Here is a 20,965-nt window from a genome sequence, read left to right as displayed (position 1 = left end):
ATTAAAAAAATTAAATTTTATTATTATTATTATTTTTGCTTTATTATTAGTAGCATGTTGACATGCACTATCGTGCCTGTCAACCCGCTTTTCTATCGTTTGTAATATATAGTTTGTATTTTCTAAATTCAAATATACTTTTTTTGCGCTAAATTTACGGTTGAATTTATTCAATTGGTCTAATATTCAATTTTTTAAATACACTTTTAAAATAAGAAGATAATAAGGATAAAATAAGAAAATAATATTATATGGTTTTTTGGTAGAAATAAAAAGATATTGAGGGCAAAATAGGAAAACACAAATTACACCATGATGGGTGGTTATTTTGTGTTTTCCCTTTATTAATAGTAGAGAAGTATAGATAATGATTAATGATATTAAAAATATAAAAAAAACAGTTACACTTTCTAAACCAAGAAAACGAAACAAAATTTAAGCATCTAAGTATATAAAATTAGAAAAATATACATAAAAAAAATCAGGTTAAAAACATCACCTCCCATTTTTAATTGTTTTTTAGCAAATTAGAGTTGCTTCTATTTATTTTTTCAGAAAATCAAAACAATAGTAATAATTTTATAACTTCACTATTACACAATTAATAAGAGAGACAATAACTGAAAAACAAACTAACAGAATTATTATAGAGAAATAAATAATATTAAAATAATATATAAATTTGAATCAAATAGACGTGTTAAATATATTTCTTAATTTGTAAATCACAACTGTAAAAAACTTAGTTAAAATAGAAGTCAAATACGTGTAGTAACAGCATAAAAATATTTATTTTTTTATTATGAAAAAATGAGTGAAAACAAAGTACTTACGTATAGAAATGATAACGAAAACACATCAAAACATCGGTTAACAAATAGCAAGTTCTTTTATCTTCACCAGAGAAAAAAAAACTTACTTCTTTTAAGTAAACACTCTAAAATTAGAGAAAATAATTGAGAGCGGCCATATTATCCACCACTATTATAAGTTTACAATAGTTATTTTGTATTTTCCCTTTATTAATAGTATAGATTATTAGTGTAAGATAATGTATAAAATAAAATCTGATACATTAATATTTGTTAATGTTACTATGCAACATTTAATAAAAGGACATAGAATGGGTCGTTTTATTTGAGTATGGAGTTATTGACGTTGAAAAGTATGTCCCGATGAAGACCAAGTTACGTAGCCGCCAAGCCTAGTTCACCAACGCGTTGTTTTATTGCGTGTTTGGTTACTCATATTTAATCAACTATTCAATTTTCTGTGTATCTTTCAAGAATTAAATGTTAACGACTTAAGATTCTTATACAGTTATACTCACCAGTCACCATCACCATGTTCTATATCTTTTTTTTTCTTCATGTTTTAACGTTTTCATTTTATTCTAAAGATTTGATATACATTTATACTTTACATTGTAATAACTATAACATTATTTATTACTAATATTTTTTCAAACATTTATATCTCCATTTCTTTCTAGGTGCATATAGGAAACTCATTTTTGAGACATTTATATCTCACGTCTCTGTGCCATGAAACAAGGAACTAAGTCATTAAGGTAACAGATATACCTGTACAGAAAACCCACAATCTAGTGCATTATAAAAATCAAAATAAGAAATTAATCCATGGTCATCGTGGGTGGATGAACCATCAATTAGTAGTAGTCATAACATAGTAACACCACGCACGTCCTTCACTCTCTATAAAAAAATATGTATTCTTTATCTTAGGGCTAAAAAAATAATATTTTTTAGAGATATGTGATTATCTCTTCAAATAAATATCATTTATGGTAATCTCAGGCCTTTTATAAATCTTATTTTAAAGTTGAGCTATCTTTTTTTTTAAATATAATAATGTGTCTTAAGATTTTTATTTTTTATATTAATGAATGTATTTCTCACCTATATGTTTTAAGATCAATCAACAAAGTAATCAAATAAATTGATTTTCTCACCATGATTTGTAAGGCATTTTCTTCAAAAAAATATTGTTCATTGATGATTGATGGAATTTAGCCTTGAAATTTACTTTTGGATTTTTTATCTTTTTATATTGGGATGCATTGTTAATATTAGAATTTGAGTGGTAATAGTAACAAGTTAGCAATAACTTATTCTCCTCCTTAAAGAAGTTAATGTCTTAAAAGATAAATTTGTATCACGAGTGTCTATGGGTGACTTTTTGGTGAATAAATAAGGGAGAAAAAAGACTTAAATATTTTCCTTCTATTATCATTCTTCAAAAACTAATTTATAAATAGGTGCTTAAGATTTGAGAAAAATGAGTAATATGAATACCATTTTATAAGAGTAAAGATTACATGTGAAAGAATAAAAAAATGAATTAGGATTAATATGACATCATAATGTTTTTTAATTGATAAATAAATTTCAGAAAATAAATTAATTAATAGTCACTGAAAATGGAAAATGTTATCCTTGGGTATAATACTTATATCCTATACATTAGTTTATAATTTGTTCTATTTCCTTATAAATTTTGATTACTAATTATCTTTTCTATAATGTCATAAACCATTCTTATTTTTATATGATTATCGTAATTTACTCATATTCTTATATTTTAAAATGAATATAACCATATATTAAAAACAAATAAAGTGCAAAAAGAATTGGGCCACTATGAATTTTGTTAACCAAACACGCTTTATGACTTTTATGTTGTTGGAACGTGACCAAATCATGCTAATAAATAATGTGTTCTGAACATATCCTAAGTATAAAAATAAGAAAAATCCGATGAAAATTAAGGCAATAACATTCTTAAAATTTCAGAACATCGAAGAATGCACCACCCTAAATGTTCTTAAAAAATAAAAGTACAAGATAAACTCACCATGAAAATAAAAATAACATAAATAATAAAAAAAATACAGCGTCTCTGATTAGTCGCATACAAACATTTTCCATAACAGAAGCACGACCTTCACCTGTGTCTGAAGAGACAAACGAGTATCTCTTCTTTTTTCCCCTCTAATTTCAAACCTAATCTCATCCAATGAAGCTTTGAATCGCATGTTTAATCTCTTATTGCAATGAATAATATGTTATATTAGTCTCTGAAACCTGATTATTATTATTTTGTTTTGTTTGAATTGATGTGTGTTTTGAAATAGAGAAAGAGAAATAAGGGTTGGTGTATAAACATGGGTTCGAATATAGAAGGACCATCTACCCCATCAAATCGACGTGATCCTTATGAGGTTTTATCTGTCACAAGGGACTCTACTGATCAAGAAATCAAAACCGCTTACAGAAAGCTAGCTCTCAAGTACTTTTTTCTTTCAAAACTCAATTCTTTTTTTTTTTTGGGTTTCAACTTTTATGTAATTTGTACATGTCCTTATGTTTGTTTCTGTTTTGATTAGTGTTAGGTCTTTTTGTTTGTTTAATTATGTTTCATTTATTTGCTAATGGGGTGCTTATTTCTCCTTCATAGTCTGATTCCAGGATATTTTTAATCATAAATGCAGAATATGACATCTCTCTGGGTTTCCTTTTGTTATGTACAACATTAAGTCATTAACATAGTGTTCTTAGTTGATGAACCTCGAAGATGATGAACATTGTTAGTTTTATTTGGTACTACCAAGGGTATCCCCTTGCTTTTTGGACAAGGAACTAATCATTTTCGGGGTTCGTGGCTGCCCATCCCAACAAGTGTCACTCCCAGGAATTAAACCCTCGACCTTGGGGATTCAGTAGGGCCTTACACCACTAGACCAACGCCTTGTTGGTAACATTGTTAGTTGATAAAACATAGGAAGCACGAATATGATACAAATGTGTCATGATATGGAAACAAGAATATGACAAATTTAGAGATTATATGACACAAAAATGGTTATGATACAAATATAAAATTACTAGAGTTAATATAAAATCTCAATCTCAAGTTAGAATTAGAGGAATTGTGTTTAAAATCTAGCATGAGTCACTGTAAACTTGATAATATGCCAATGTTTGTCTAATTATTGTTGTATTTTCATCTATAGCAATATAAAGTTCAAAATATAAATGTAAAATGCAGTTACAGGTGTCTGAAAGTATCTGATATGGATATGTGTTCGTGAGCAACTATTATGAAATGTCAAAGTTTCATAGGGTAAAACTTCATGAAGTGAATTGGGTGTACAGAGGAGGGCCAAATCAGTTAGAGCAATATAAATATATTCTTGGCATCATTTTGTTTTGTTTTTGTAGAATCAAGGAATCTGTGTACTTATCTAATGTATAAGAATGACATTATGAAAATGATGATAATGGACATATGTTGGATCTATTTACAAATATTTATTTGATTGGCAGGTATCACCCGGACAAGAATGCCAGCAATCCTGAAGCTTCAGAACTATTTAAGGAGGTTGCATATTCTTATAGTATCTTGTCTGACCCAGAGAAGAGAAGGCAGTATAACAGTGCAGGATTTGAGGTCTTTTCTTCCTATATGAATCTAAAGCTCTGTTTTCTCTCCCTTTCAGTTGTTCTTTTCCAATTCTTCCTACAAGATAAAAATGAAAAATATGTGTCTGACATTGGAGTATTTGGCTGGGCAAACATATAAGAAATGCATTATTTGACTACTTGACTTTATTTTCTCTGGAGAGTATGCCCATTTTATCATCTTATTTTTCTGGTATACTAAAATTGAACCTGCAAAGGTGTCTTGTGCTTTCAACATATGAAGCGTGGTCACTTCAAAAATTGTTGTCATATTTTTAGTATTTGACAGACACTTTCATATACCACTTCAAAAATTGTTGTCATATCGTATCTGTGTCCCGTGCTGTATCCTTGCTTCCTAGCTTTCAACATGTAGATCTATCAGGAGAGAGGAGCTAAGACATTCATATTCCCTGTCCGCAACTTGTAATGCGAGTGGATTACAAGTTTACAACATATTTACTCCTACTAAATCTATTTAATCAAAATTGGATATTTCATGTACAGATGTTCTGTTTTTGTTTTCCTATATTGCTTTCTTTTGGCTGACTATTCTTTTTGCCACCAATTGACATATATTTTTCTGTCTCTTTGTTGCATGCTTGTCACTACTCCATAGTTGTTTTTACATGGATGTCTTATCCTCTTGTATATTTTTCTCTTATAATCTAATATTTCTTTTGCTATAAAAATCGTACATGTTTTATTTATCTTTATTATTATGGCATGCCAATTCTTTAAAATTTAAGTTTCAGTAGTATTTTACTCCTTGATGCCAATGATTTATTCTCATGGAACAGTTCTCCTTCGATGTATAACATTCTTTAGGCTATTTTGCAAATTCATATCAGGCACTTGATGCTGATAGCATGGACGTGGAAATTGACTTATCTAATCTTGGGACTGTCAACACAATGTTTGCAGCTTTATTCAGGTGTGAATGTAGTACACGACCACTTGATTTTCAAAATTATTTATTTTTCTATGTTTCTTATCCCACCTGGTTATAGCAAGCTGGGTGTTCCTATCAAGACTACTATTTCGGCTAATGTACTTGAAGAAGCTCTGAATGGCACTGTTACAGTCAGACCCCTTCCGATTGGAACATCAGTTAGTGGAAAGGTTATTACTTCCTTCATGATGAACTAAGCGATAAAGTAGTCTTCGTGGTGGTATGTTTGTTCCACTTATGTCACAATTTGTTGCAGGTAGAGAAGCAGTGTGCTCATTTTTTTGGTGTGACAATAAATGAGCAGCAAGCACAGTCAGGGATTGTAATAAGAGCTACTTCAACTGCACAAAGCAAATTCAAGGTATTTCTGGTGCCTTTATTATAACAATTTTGGTGTCTTTGTCCATCTGTTACAATTGTACTTCTGATTAATATGATATTGGATTGTAATATTGAAAACTTATTTTTGCAGTTGCTCTACTTTGAACATGATGCAAATGGTGGCTATGGTTTAGCATTACAGGTAGTTTTGTTCTTCCAGTGCTTCTGCATTTACTTCCTCCTCCCCTTTGACTTGTTACTTTAGCAAACTAATGATAATAAATTGAAATAATTATGAACTTGGTATTATTAATGTTTTCATCAACTGTGATTATGTCTCTAGAATGTTGTATTATTATAGTATCATCCATTTACATTTAGCTCAATTTTTCTATCTCTTTCTTCCCCCTTCCCTTGTAGCATAATATTGATAGCCATTGAGCATCCAAAATCAATCATTTGGTGTGAATTTAGAAGAAAAAAGCAGGGGCATGACAGAAGGAATTTCAATACTTTTGGTTGTTGTTATTAAGCCTTTGGCCTTGTTGGTTCTTGTGCCTCTCATTTGGACGATATCAAGTCCCCGTGAATGAATGTCAAAATGTTTGCAACTGGATTATGTAAAATCATGTGCCTGCTAGGCTTAAAAGTCAGAGAAAAATGTAACACAAACATTAGGAGAGTATGCGCTGTGTAGTCTGCATCCTATAACCAGTGATTTTATGGATTATGTTAAGATACACTATTCGAGTTAATCTAAAGCTATTTGTAATTGATTATATATTGCATAAACTGCAACTAGTCATTTATTGATGTAGTACTTGTGCAAATTACAATTAGGTCTTTATCTAGTTAGTGTTGTATGTAACTGTCTTTCTGTATAGGAAGACAGCGAGAAGACTGGCAAGGTGACATCTGCAGGAATGTATTTCTTACATTTTCAAGTGTACAGAATGGATTCAACTGTAAACGCGGTATGAAAATTATGTTCATTAAGTTTATTTTCCTTGTGAGATATTTGGAAAGTGGTGTTTACGTTTATTGATGTGGTTGCAGTTAGCAATGGCCAAGGATCCTGAAGGGGCTTTCTTTAAAAGGTTGGAAGGTCTTCAACCTTGTGAAGTCTCAGAACTAAAGCCCGGCACTCATATCTTTGCTGTTTATGGTCTGAATAATTTATTTTATTGTTATTTTCGTTGCTTGGGTTATTTTTTCTAGTAAACTATTTGTTACATTTACACTGATTTAAGTTGATATTGTTTAGGGGATAACTTCTTTAAGACTGCTAGCTATACAATTGAGGCAGTATGTGCACAATCACATGAAGATACCACCCAAAAGCTTATGGACATTGAGGCTCAAATTTTAAGAAAGAGGAATGAGCTACACCAATTTGAAGCAGAATATAGAAAGGTAAGTATTGGCTTTTGTTGTTCATGGCTTATAGTTTGCTTAGAGGCACTTATACAGTGTTTTTTCTCTTAACATTTTCAGGCAGTGGCACGCTATCAGGAAGTGACAGATAGATACACAATAGAAAAACAGTCTGTACGTTCTTTCAACTTGTACTACATTTATAACACAAGTGCATATCTTGAAATCCACACATTTGCTTTCTTTTTACTACTAATTTTCATAGCTTAGATAAAAATTATTTGAAAAGATCATATCTTTTACATTGAGTTGTGGCAAGCTAGATAGATTAGAAAGATCATATCCCTGCTTGTTTGGCTGGCCAAAAATAAAAAAGAGCCCATAATCGGTAATGTCACAGATGAAGGGCTTCAAAGGGGGAAAATAAACAATTCAATTGTTGTGTCTTGAAGGTGTATTATTATGTGAAATATGATGCACGGAATGTCAGATAAATAACTATCCTAAAACTGTTGATTCAATTGCAAGGTATGAGACTTGACTCTCACATTGGGGTTTATATGGCCGAGGGTCTCCCACGGTTCTCATCAGTAACCTATTAGGTGTAAGCCCAAGAATGGTTTAAATCTCTAACCCTCTCCTTCATACAAGGTTTGCTTAGCTTGAAGCATGAATAACCAAACCTTGGTCTGGAAATACAATTTAATCAGAACAATGGGACGGCAAGTATCGGACTCTCGATTTCTTAGTCATAGAGGCTGCAATGCCACGTTAAAGAACCATGACTCCTAAATTCTTAAGAAGCTCTTTGGGTGCAGAACCAGGAATTGTTTATATCTCTAGCCAGAATTAAGTTGTCTAGCTCCCACTGACAGTGATTCTGACCCCCCGGATGACTTATAGATGCTCACAAATGCAATGAGAAATTATTTACACTTCTTGAGATTATGCTTATGCATGTTTTCCGTTAAAATTTTCTTTGTTTGCTTTCTTCATGTTATGCTATAGGCTCAAAAACTTATATCATCTAGAGAACGTAATTGTTTTATCGTTTGCACGTAGAAACTCATGTTTGGCCTGACCCAAGATGTAATTTATGTTTTATGACCCTATGAAGCACGGATTCGCCAAATACCCTCGCGTGTCGGTGTCTGACACGTATCCGATATGGATACGCTCAGATTCGCGAAGGATACGTGTCCATAGAGTATCCAAAAATAAAAAAAATAAAAAAAAATATCAAGACACGTATTATATGTTTTTTATCATATTTTATGTATTTTTTATTAATTTATACGCGTATCCCTGAACGTATCGTATCCTATATTTTAGAAAAAATGTGAGTCGACGTATCGGATACGTATCGTATCCGATATACGTATCCGTATCTGTGCTTCATAGTTATGACCTTGTTGAGTCTTATTTGCTATCCAGGTAGATGAGCTTCTGAAACAAAGGGACAATATTCATTCTTCCTTCACCATTGTCAAATCAAGCATTATTAGTGGGAGTACTAGTAATTTAAGCAATGGAAGTTCTAGCAAAATTTCCGGTGAAGGAAGCCCTGAGGATGGTGGGTCAGATGGAAAGGATAAATCCGGCAAAAAGAAATGGTTTAACCTCAAATCTTAAGGATTCCTGATAAGAGGTTGATTACAGTCATGACATCAAACTTAGCACCCTGTTATATACCTGGAATATTTTCCTTCTTTGCTTGGTTTAACCAAGGTTGTAAACTGGTTTATTGGTCTATTCATTAGTATGTAGTTGCACTCAAAGGTATATGTGTCTTCCTGTTTCCAATTTTTTGGTCATCCAATGAGATTCATCTAATTCCCTTGTAGCATTCTGGACATATATAGTTTTGATACTGTAATGATATTATTCATTCTTGTAATAGTTTTGTTCATATTACTCTTTATATTCTGTAATGCCAACTTTGTCAAACAGAATAAGTAAATTTATAGTCTATAAAGATTTTTACATAATATTCAATTTGAATGTGTAATAATCGCATAACCTTAATACTCATTCAATATTTATTTAGCTTTACTCTTTAGACTTCGATTGAGACATCCACAAATACCACCCTATCTTTCTTTGTTGGTTACTCATTTCTATACAAATGATAATAATAATAATTGTCTTCTCAAAAGTCAACTTAAAATCCACTGTATAAATAGACCCAAAGACATGCAATAACCTACAACTCATTATAAATAAACACATCTACTCTGAAACTTTCACAGCCCTTGTTTCTTCAAAAAATAACCAGTTCACACTCTCAATCGATCCCCACATCAAGAATGTGGTTGATGCAGCATCAGATTCCTCCGATGAGCTCGAATACAAGTAACGAGTATCAATACTAATGCAACAATTGCTCATGCTCGAATACGAGTAACGAGTGTCAATACTATTGCAACAATTGCTCATCACAAGCACTAATTTATTATTACTTTCAATAATTTTTATTATTACTTCTCAATCACCATAATCCAATTAGAGACATGATTGAGTTGACATGTTTAACAGGCCAAACATATATAGCACCACCAAAATGAGTAAAATCGTAAAATGATTCCAAGTCCTACACCCCAATGCACTTTGTCTTAGCATGTACCTGTTATAAAAATGAAGCTACCTCATGTCACAACAATGATAAATTATAAAACAGTTCTATATAAAGCATAGCTATGTGGAGTGACATTGATCAACCCTCATGTTGATGCAGCATGTTGCACATTCCCTTCTTGCTCCACTTTTTTATCCACTGGAGGTGTTGACTGTTTTTCTTCAACTATAGGTGCCTTCTGTGTAACTTCTGCTACAAGTGGTTCACTTGGGATGCATGGTCTCCAAATTGTTTCACTTCCAACATCCATAAGTGCAATGCCTTTAGCAGTTAAAATAGTTCTAATCTTATCACTCTTAGGAAAATCCTTATTAAGCCTTGCTTGAGTTCTTTCTTCTATCAGACTTAGTACTTCATCTTCTGCTAAACCTGCTCGCGTCAATGCCTTGTCTTTCAACTCCTGCAGAACCTGATGACAAATAACATTTATTTTCAGAAGGCTTCCCAAATGAATAGCTATCTATAGATTACACATAGAAGACAAGTGAGTGCATTCAGATAAAATGCTTCACCTCGGCATAGGAATTAGTTGGAAATGATCCTAGTAAGCCTAGAACTTTTGCGATATCTTTCTCAACTTCAATTTGTGATTGAATCTGATCAAAAAATAACAATTATTTTCACTTCAACTTTCCAAATCAATAGCTATCTATAGATTGTACTTAGCAGAGAAGGAAACGCATTCTAATAAAATGGTTCACCTTGGCATAGGATTTGGAGGACAAAAATCCTAGTAAGTCAAGAACTTCTCCAATTTCTTTCTCAACTTCAATTAGTGATTGAATCAATTGTAACTGTGCCCTTTTCTGCATCTTTTTCTGGAAGGCACCCAAAATAGAGACCATTAAGTACTTGCATATATCGAAGACACGGGAAAAGGGGTGTGGCATATAGTCACAAAATACAAGAAACTAGTTTCAAATACATACCTTCAGCTTCTTCAAAGAATTGTTGATATATTTCAAGGCCTCTTGGAGAGCACCAGTTAGTATTACCGGTGTTTGCAAGTCATCTGACATTTTGGTTTGAAACTCGATACGCAGCTTCTTAATGCATTCCTTGGCTGCCTCTTCCACTTGAGGAACATTTTTCTTTTCATCAGTGCCCTCTTGTTGAAGTGATGATAAAGTATCTTTGCAATCTTGAAGTGTCTAACATAAAAAAGAACAAAATTCTTCTCATAATTAAGGACACCACAAAAGTAAAAATAAACTGTTTTTGAACAAGTCCCCTTGAGCAATGAGATCCATTATGTTACATATAGGCTCTGAAGCACATGTACGGATACGTATGTCAATTACGATACGTATCCGATATATCGACACACATTTTTTCTAAAATATAAGATACCATATGTTCAGGGATACATGTATAAAATAGTAAAAAATACATAAAAATGATAAAATTATAAGTGTAAATCAAAATATAAAAAGTGGAAAATATAATGGAAATTGTACACCATTGTCCTCCAAAATTACAAGTACCAAAACTAGAAAATATAGTAGAATAATAAATAATTCATAAAATTGATAAAAACGTATCATATGTTATCATATTTTTTGTTGAAAACGTATCAGATAATGTATCTTCATCTTTATTTTTTGTATTTATTTTAATTTTTGGATACTCTAGGGATACATATCCTTCACGAATCCGAGCATATCCGTGTCGGATACATGTCCGACACCGACATAGTGTTCAACGTATCTGTGCTTTAGAGCATATAGGCATCTATAGCTGTAATACTTACTGTCAATAGATTCAAACCGTACCAAAATTGCATAAACTGGCAGCAACAGGATTATATTAAACAAGATTGAACCAAAGCCCAACAAAAAACAGTTTTGTTCAATTATGTTTTTTCCTTATTTAACTTGTAAATTATAACAAAAAACGCTAATTTAAGGATTCACAAAAATATATCACATCTCCGTGAATACAAATTCATATTACATATTGAAGAAACTGCTCAACCTCAAGATGAGCTTGTCCATTAACTCTAAACAATGATGCGGAATTTCTCATAAGACTATTTAGGGATTTTTACCTGAAATATATAATAAACAGCATCAGATGAACTCTCCAGCTGTGCCACTGAATAATTTAACGGAGATCTATAATGGGCACTAATCAAAAAGTGTCTCAATGCAAGTGGATGATAACGCTCAATAATCTGCAAAAAGTGAAGCAAACTTCATGAAAGATGTGCAAAGCACATCCTGCAAGAGACTTCGACCATGAAAAAACTTCTGCCGAACTTAAAAACTAATAACCTGACGAATAGTGAAAAAGTTGCCCAGGGACTTTGACATCTTCTCATTATTATTAGTGACGTGCCCGTTATGCAACCAATAACTGACATTGCTCTCGTTGTCCACAGCCCAGCTCTGGGCAATCTCATTTTCATGATGTGGAAAGATCAGATCAATTCCACCACCATGAATATCAAATTTATGAGTTAAATAACAAGCACTCATTGCACTGCATTCAATGTGCCACCCTGGTCTTCCAGGACCCCAAGGACTGTCCCAGGAAGGCTCACCAGGCTTAGCAGCCTGCAATTATCAAGAAATGAGAGAAATTCCAAAATGTTACTATTTTTTTTAAATAACCAGTCGAGATTTTAGCACCTTCCACAATGCAAAATCAGCAGGGTGACGCTTTCTTGAGTCAACAGCAACTCGTTCCCCGGCTCTATTATGTTCTAGCCTTTGTCCAGACAGCATGCCATAATTTGGGAATTTTTCAACAGCATAGAAAACATCACCATCAACTTCATAAGCATGGCCATTGTTGATGATCTGCATGGTAAATTACAGATTAACCTTTTAAATCATTAACCACAATCAAATCAAATTGTATTTGTGCTTTCATCCCTGAAGGCCATATATATTAAGGAAAACAACATGCAACCTAAATGTATTTCCTAGCAAATATGATAGCTGCTTCAGATAGCTAAGTTTATCACATTTTGCAACTTCATTGATGTTTCACTTGGACATTGCATCGTTATACCTCTATAATATTAAAATTTTGAAACCTTTTTTCTTTATACTTTGATGTTTGAATACCAGCTCAATCTGGATGTCTTTATTCCCATGTTAGAGAGCTAAAATATCATAATAGCATATAAACAGCTGGAAGATTGAAGAAGGAACAACTTATTATTTGAATGCAAACAAAGACTTTCAAAAAGTTTTGGGGGATAGGTGAGCCTGCATAGGAGAGAATATTCAAATTTATCCCTCATTAGAAGTTAGAACCATGAGCAACAAGTAAGTGCTTTCTATGTTTTTTTATATATAAAGTCCTCCCTCTGTCCCTATTTATAAGTTACATAATTTTGGAAGGTTTTGGTCCCCTAAATATGAGTCACTTTATACTCCCTAGGTGATAATAAAAATTATTATACCAAACATACCCTGAATGTTTCCACTCTATATTTATTGCTACCTTCATATTCCAATGAACCAATCATTTTCCCCATGATAAAAGTTACACCATTCTAGTGATGATTAAAGTAGATAGAAATGAATGAAGGGGTAATTTTGGAATGTTATTTTTGATAACTCTGAGAGTGATAATTACTTTTACCTACATTTATTAATCTGTGTGAATTGACTAAAAATGACTAATAAATAGGGAACGAGGGAGTACACAACATAGCTAAAGTATCCAGATCATCTTACAAAAGAAGCAAGAAAATATCTTGATATTTTAACTTAACTGTCACAGTCAATACATGATTTCTACATGCACTTTACGAAAATAGAAATGCTGATAACTAAAAAAACATGTCCAACTGTCCAGATATTTGAATACCATTTAAACAAAGTACTACAAAAAGAAATGCTTTCCATTGAAGGAAATTCCCCTATATGTTTCAAACTAAAGTGAAACACAGCAATATTAGTAGCAAAGTTAAACCTGAGTTATCATGTCCTTTATCTCGCCAATGTGCGTAGAAACACGAGGCACCCGAGACGGGCTCTCACACTGAAGATAAGTCATATCAAGATCATATTCATCGCAAAAACGGTTGCTTAAGTTCAAAGGATCTTCACCAGTCTCATTTGCCCGCTTAATTATCTGCAACAATTCAGATATTAGCAGTCTCTAATCAGCATTGAACAGCTGGATAATGAACACTTGCAAAAAACTTTCAATGGGAGATAATACGTTTCTGAATCTAGCCAAAAACTTTCAATGGGAGATAATACAAAACAATGCAAAATGATAGACCATAGATAACAATTAGAAATCCTGCAAAACACAACCCTTTATCGGACATTCAGTCTCTTTGACCAACCAATCCTAATGTAGCAGAACACCAGATGGGGTGATTAGATCAAAGATTTGACATTTTGACATAATACACACACACTCACGTACAACTCTTACTAGCTACTTGTCCTTTTTATCCCAATAAGCACTGATTTGGCTTCCTACAACGTCAAGTCTTATTAATTTCTAAGACAGTAGGAGTGGTCTTTTCATATTGTCAAGAACCAACTGTCCCAAAAGTGTAAGCTGCTGGGTGAAGGCACATGAATGGTTTTATGTTATCTAACACGCTTGCTCACCCAATAGCATTTGAGCTTGAAGTGTGGACTATGCACATGTCCACCATATCATGTGCTGAAATTTAACTTCTTTTTATTATTTAGAAGAACGGCAAGGATCAAACTCCTAACCACATGGTCATAGAGGCTCTAATACCATGCCAAGAGCCAACTGTCCCAAAAGCTTAAGCTGTTGGGTGAATGCACATAAATGGTTTTGTATTATCTAACACATGATATGCATTTCTTACAGTAAGGAAAGTTTAAAATGAGGGTAAGATGTGGTGAAAAGATGGATAATTTTATATACAGATTTACAAATAAAAATGATACATGAATTTTTCACCCCCATTTTGACCATAAGGAAAAATCATTAGAAAATGTTGCAACATTTATGATATTAAAGACGGTACTATGATATATTTACCCGTACTTGAGCATATACACGTAATTACCAATATATTCATAAACATAGGCAATACAGTACTAGTTATAAACATAAAATACTTTAATATGGTCCAAAAGACCATAGCCATATATAATTTACTCAACTTGGAGACACTACAACAATTACATATTGTATATTAAATGGTTGTACTTTGATCTATTAAACAAGCACCTTATATTATCCCTTTGGTAGCATAAATCCTTTTAACTTGATATTGTAATCATATATCAATCACTAGTCCAGAGGAATATGCATTTAGAAGGATTAAAGGACTGTAATCGTGTGAAAGGGATAAGGATGTAGAAACAAAAATTGAGAGAGATGAAGTTTTATACTAAGCTAGCTACTGTGCCACCAGCCAAGGGTATTTATCCTCACCTTGTCATCAACATCAGTGAAATTCCGCACATATGTTACCTCATACCCCAAGTACTTAAGGTACCTGCAAGTTTTCATGTTAAGCACAGGTACAAACCCAATGTCAACTCTCAATCTTTATCTGGAATAAAAAATTAAGTAAATCTACATAATAATCGCAGGACAACAATCTCATCATGGGAAAATCAGAAAATAAAGGAAGACATTCTCAACCAACCCATTTTCTCTTAAATTAATTGAAAATAAGAGTAAGTTTAGCAAGGAATAAACTGAGCCTAATCCATGTATTAATTTTTAATGTAGAATTAGAACCAGTGATATCTGAAGTGAAGTACAGTTTGTACTTACCCATGAGATGCAACAAACACAGCTTAAGCTTTAAATAGTCGACAGTGCAATAAAAATGAAGTAGAAAGACAACTTTAAATTAACTAGCATCTACATGAAATCCTAATTTCATCAGCACAAAATTAACTTTCAGCAGCTAACTTCCACATGTGATAATCAAATTTTAAAAGTGCAATTATAAACTAAATCCTTGTCATTTGTCTTGAAATCATCACACCAAATGATGCAATTAGTCACTATAACTAAATCTTACGAACAATATATAAAACTAGTCAAAAGAAGTGATAATCAAATTTTAAAAGTACCAAATCATTTTTTGACAAAAAAAGGCTCAGGTTGACATTTGTCAAAATATGTACAGCATTGTAGAAATCCTGTTTTTTCTACCCAAAAAAAGACCCAAATTGACATTTGTGAAAACATTTATTGCAGAAAGCCGGTTAATGAAAATGAATGGACTGTACATCTGTCGGTACGCGATTAAGCAAAGCATTGATTTCCCCCATTATGATTTACAAAAGGCAACATTTCGCGCGCCCTATTATGATTTACAAAAGGCAATGTTTCGCGCGCCCTATTATGATTTACAAAAGGCAATGTTTCGCGCGCCCTATTATGATTTACAAAAGGCAATGTTTCGCGCGCCCTATTATGATTTACAATGGATAGCTATCGGTACACAAATTGAATAGTCTGTTCTATGTTCTCTTCACTCAGGTTTTACACATGGCATGTCAACCAAAATATACAATTGCCAGTGAAATGAAATATAATTCAGTGTAACATGTATGAAGCATTTAACATAAGCAAGTTAAAAATTATTCCCTCAGAAACTGACCCAGATATGAACAACGAACAACAATCATAGTCACTCTAAAACTGCCAAAGACAAATCCAGCAATAAATAAAAACAAAAAAACAACCATACCCAATTGGTATTGGACCAAAAAGGTTTAAACTTGATAAGAGTAGAGAGGGAATAAGAGGCATTTACCTGAAGAATACATCGAAAGAAACGGCGGCGCGAGCATGACCAAGGTGGCTATAATCGTAAGCAGTGACTCCACAAACATACATAGAAACCTTGCCAGGTTCTTTGGGCTTGAAGATCTCTTTCTCATTAGTCATGGAATTGTAAATCCTCAACTCACTTTTCTCTTCCGCCATTGCTACACGCTCTCAATGTTACTGATTCTCAAAACCCTCTCTTCGTTTTGTAACGCCGTTGGAATATAAAAAAAAAAAAAATATATATATATATATATATATTATGAGTTTATTTTATTATATTTAAGTTCTTTTTTGTCTTAAAAGGATTTGATTTTAATTAGAAAAAATTAGGATCTCTTTTTAAAATCAAGTCAAATCATCATTAGATTTATTTCAAATATAAACATTTATTTGTCATACAATCTTTTAATGCAGAAAAATCTACTTTTTATTCAATTCCATTTGTAACTTCAAAACATTTTTTCTCAATCAGATACTACTAACACATGCAATTGCAAAATTTGGCAAGCAGTTGTTTTCTTTCCCTTCTCACAATTCCTTTCATTTCATTGCTTTCAATTTTAACAATAATGTTGTTAATTCATTAATTTTTTTACTTCGATTCTTTCAGTTTTTGGACATTTTCAATTTCCCTTACTTTCAATTTTTAATTCATTCACACAATTCTGCATAGATTCTTATTGGGTCTAGATAAGCAATTTATATAATTATGGCTTGTTTATACATGTTAATATATTATTTTAAGAAATAAAAAGAATAGAAAAAAATACAAAATTACAAAATAAAATTTAAACACAATTTAAATTGTTGATTCACAAATCATTTTATTTAATTAAATATGGAAAACGATATTAGTATCTCAGCATTCTAGTGAAATTTATTTAGTAAGAAACATTTAATCAACATAATTTTATATGATGATTATAAATTAATAATATAACATTAATGTTTAACAACTGACATCATATATTATCACGATAAATTTAATTCTTTTTAAAAAAATCTTTAAGAGTGATTAGTTTGTTCAAAATTGGAGATTTCTATATATCAATTAAGGTTTTTCATTTTACATTGTAAAAACTAATTAGTACATAAAATTAATTTTGTAACAAACTTTACACGGATATAGTACAAATATAAATTCAATATTGAGTCATTTTTATTCATGGAGTTGACTTTAACATAAAATTTTAGAAAATAAAAATTAGCACACTGAGAACATTATTTGCATTACCGTGTGATCTAAAATATCAACTTCTATATAATATTCCCATTAAAAGTGCACATTTTTTTTTTAAAAATGACGTTCGAAATTGATTATTGTGTTATTAAATGAGTTTTTTGTGTGAATTATCCTTCACGGGAGAAATTTCGCTATTTTCATTTTAATAAATGAACTTAACTGTAATAATAATTATGTAACCTGACAAACAACAATATGTTATTAGACATAAGTGAAAAGGGATTGTGCAATGGGAACATAAATGTTTTCTACATTATTATCAGTATTAATAAGTTATTAACTTTTAAGTAAGTAAGAATTATATATATATATATATATAAATTATGAATGATAGTTAAGGATGTAAAAACTTGGCATTAATAATGTATAAATATCATATATGAAAGTAAATAAAAACTAAATATAGTGTTGAATAAAAAATAAAATTTGAAATATTACATTCGAACAAAACTCATAGGGTAAGTTTAAACATGTTTTAAGTTTATGTAAAAATGAATCATACAATTTAATTTGCATTGACTAATGTGTCGATAGACATTTTGTGTTTGCCGATCCGCATTTTTGTTTTATGATATTAAATTTGTATTTTTTATTTTAAAAAATTATAATGTTTTTTATTGGATGTACTTCATGTTATAGTTTTTGTATTTATTATATTATTCAACGTATTAATTATAATTATTTAGGATTATATAATTTTACTTTAAAAATAAAAAATATTAAAGACAAAATAAGAAAATATAATCATAAAGTTAGTTATTTTAAGTTTTGCATTATAAAAGTATATACTTGTATTTAGTTTATGTTGACTTATATCGTGGTTCTCAGCTAAGTTTTGTCAAGTCGTGATTGGAATCACACATAGACGATACTAGTATCATATAAAGATAATAAATTGACACTCACAGATTTTAGCTATTGAGAAAATCAAAATAAATTAGATTGCATACAATCATGGTAATTATTATTTGATTAAATTACATTGACATCCTCTGAGTTTTAGTAAAATTATACTGACATCCTCTGAGTTTTAGTAAAATTATACAAATCATCTATCATTTTTTTACACCAACACAAATCTCTCATAGTTTTTATACTTTCATTACACTAACCACCCTTGTATAAGAAATAAATGTCAAAAAATGTGACAAATCTAATTAAGTTAAACAAATATATTGTGTAACAAAATCTAAATAATATATAAATCAATGTATCTTATTATTTTTTGTTACAAAATGCATCAACAATTCTAAAGAAATATTGTTTAAATCGCTCGATCAATAGTAATTATTATTGTTTAAAATAATAAAGAAATATTGACTCATATATTATTTGGATTTGTCTCCACAATATATTATGTTTTATTTAACTTAATTGCGTTTATCATATTTTTTGTTAATAATATTACACTTATTTCTTATGCAGTGATGATCAGTGTAATGAAAGTATACAAATCAGGGGAGGTTTGTGTAAAAAGTGAGGAGTAGTTTTTGTAATTTCACTAAAACTCAGGGGTATCATTGTAATTTACTGTTATTATTTTTATTTCCACATACTAAAAACAAGGACTAAAAATATAGTCAGGCCACTAATTATATAGTTACATAATCAACCAAATATTTTTAAGGACATATTAAAAGAATGAGTTATCTTATATTGAGATAAAAATAACGAGATGAAGATAATTGAAATTGAAATAAACCACTGACAGAATATCAAAGGAATGAAAAAAATCTTGTAAAGCCAGCAAAGGCAAGAAATAAAAAAACCAAGAAAAAAGATTGTTATTGAACATATCTACTATTTGCCTTTTATTTATTATAAAATCACATTTTTGTATTGAAAATATAATAAAAAATAATTATTTGTCTCATCATTAATAGAAAGGATTCTTGTTCGTATTGTTATAGTAAAAATCCAAAATTCACCCAGATAAAAAGTATGGATATGTTTTGATCTTTAAAAACAACGAAAAATCCCACTTTGATGCTGAAAAATCTCAAGCTTCGGTGTAAAAGTTTCTGTTTAGGAATAAAATTGACCAGGAAATTTAATTTGAAATGGATTAACTCAATCAATATCTAATATTTTTAGGAATCAAATGTTTCAAATTTTAATGCCTAAATAGTTTCCCCCTTTAACTTCGGTCTTTACTAAAAAATATTAATCCATTTTAAACAATAACAATAAACAAACCTTATATTTTTTTCATACGTGTTTGATATTAGACATAATTGATTATAAGAATGGATAAAATATGAGAATTGTATTAGTAAGTGAACACTCGGTGTAAAACTTCATAAAATATTTATATATGAATCAATAATGTGAAATTAACTACAACAAATAAATAATATCCAACTAAATATATTTTTAGTTTCTAAAACTTTAACATGTTTTTGTTTTAATTCTTTAATTTTTTAGGATTTCGGTATATCTTGAAATCTGATTTTTGTCTTTGTAAACATCAATGAGTTAATGATTAATATGATTACATCTGAATCTTAGCTACAGAGTCAAGTTATAATTCAATGAATTGCATATAAATGTAAAAAAGATACATGTTTAAGTCCAACATTTCCATCCACCTCAAAATGGTTTGATTTATCTAGTGACACATGTATTATAGTTTGATTTGACTATAAAAGCCCAAACCAAATCATCATCATACAAAGAGAGAAAAAATATAGATACAATGTATAAATTTTATATATTCTTATTATATTATTTAGGTTTTATTATCATTAATATTTATAAAAATAATAAAAAATAAATAGTAGATGATATTATATAAATCTTCATTATTGTGGAAGTTAAGTCATTAAATTTCTAGAGCCTAAGGAACGAAGATCCGCTGTCTTGGTTCGTGTCCCAATTTGTATTCCAAACCAATTAAAATGCACTATTTAATTAAAGAGAAAAAATATAAATACAAAGTTATTTTTTTTGGCGTGTATTTATTGGATAGGGACAAAAAAAGATAGGATTTTTGGAACAGAGGATCCTTGTCTGAGCCGAACGAAAATCTGTTGTCTCGGTTTATGTCCCTATCTGTGTGTCTCAGGCCAATTAAAATGTATTATTTAATTAAATGGAAAAATATAAATATAAAGTTATATTATTTAGTGTGTATAGGATAAGGACAAAAAAAGATAAATTTTTTGGATAGAAGATCCTTGTCAAGCCTAATGCCCTAATCTCTTTAAATGCAG

General features: G+C 30.7%; 2 protein-coding genes across 2 annotated transcripts; one reads left to right on the top strand and one right to left on the bottom strand.

Moving 5' to 3' along the window:
- LOC109354394 (chaperone protein dnaJ 15-like) lies at positions 2,904 to 9,049 on the top strand. Its single transcript, XM_019596868.1, has 12 exons — positions 2,904 to 2,990; positions 3,155 to 3,309; positions 4,347 to 4,470; positions 5,333 to 5,415; positions 5,492 to 5,603; positions 5,690 to 5,794; positions 5,906 to 5,956; positions 6,639 to 6,728; positions 6,811 to 6,919; positions 7,019 to 7,167; positions 7,249 to 7,302; positions 8,563 to 9,049. The coding sequence occupies exons 2-12, from the start codon at positions 3,185 to 3,187 to the stop codon at positions 8,758 to 8,760; spliced, it is 1,200 nt and encodes a 399-aa protein (XP_019452413.1). The 5' UTR covers positions 2,904 to 2,990; positions 3,155 to 3,184; the 3' UTR covers positions 8,761 to 9,049.
- LOC109354763 (cysteine--tRNA ligase 2, cytoplasmic-like) lies at positions 9,596 to 16,723 on the bottom strand. The gene is made up of 10 exons (XM_019597470.1): positions 16,494 to 16,723; positions 15,152 to 15,215; positions 13,691 to 13,852; positions 12,394 to 12,564; positions 12,037 to 12,318; positions 11,811 to 11,936; positions 10,693 to 10,914; positions 10,465 to 10,581; positions 10,276 to 10,359; positions 9,596 to 10,172 (listed from the first exon to the last, which is right to left on the bottom strand). The coding sequence occupies exons 1-10, from the start codon at positions 16,664 to 16,666 to the stop codon at positions 9,849 to 9,851; spliced, it is 1,725 nt and encodes a 574-aa protein (XP_019453015.1). The 5' UTR covers positions 16,667 to 16,723; the 3' UTR covers positions 9,596 to 9,848.

Source organism: Lupinus angustifolius, chromosome LG08 (assembly GCF_001865875.1).
Source record: "Lupinus angustifolius cultivar Tanjil chromosome LG08, LupAngTanjil_v1.0, whole genome shotgun sequence".
Classification (NCBI taxonomy): Eukaryota; Viridiplantae; Streptophyta; class Magnoliopsida; order Fabales; family Fabaceae; genus Lupinus; species Lupinus angustifolius.
The sequence above is the reverse complement of the archived record's forward strand: the minus strand, read 5'-3'. Positions and strand labels throughout refer to the sequence as shown.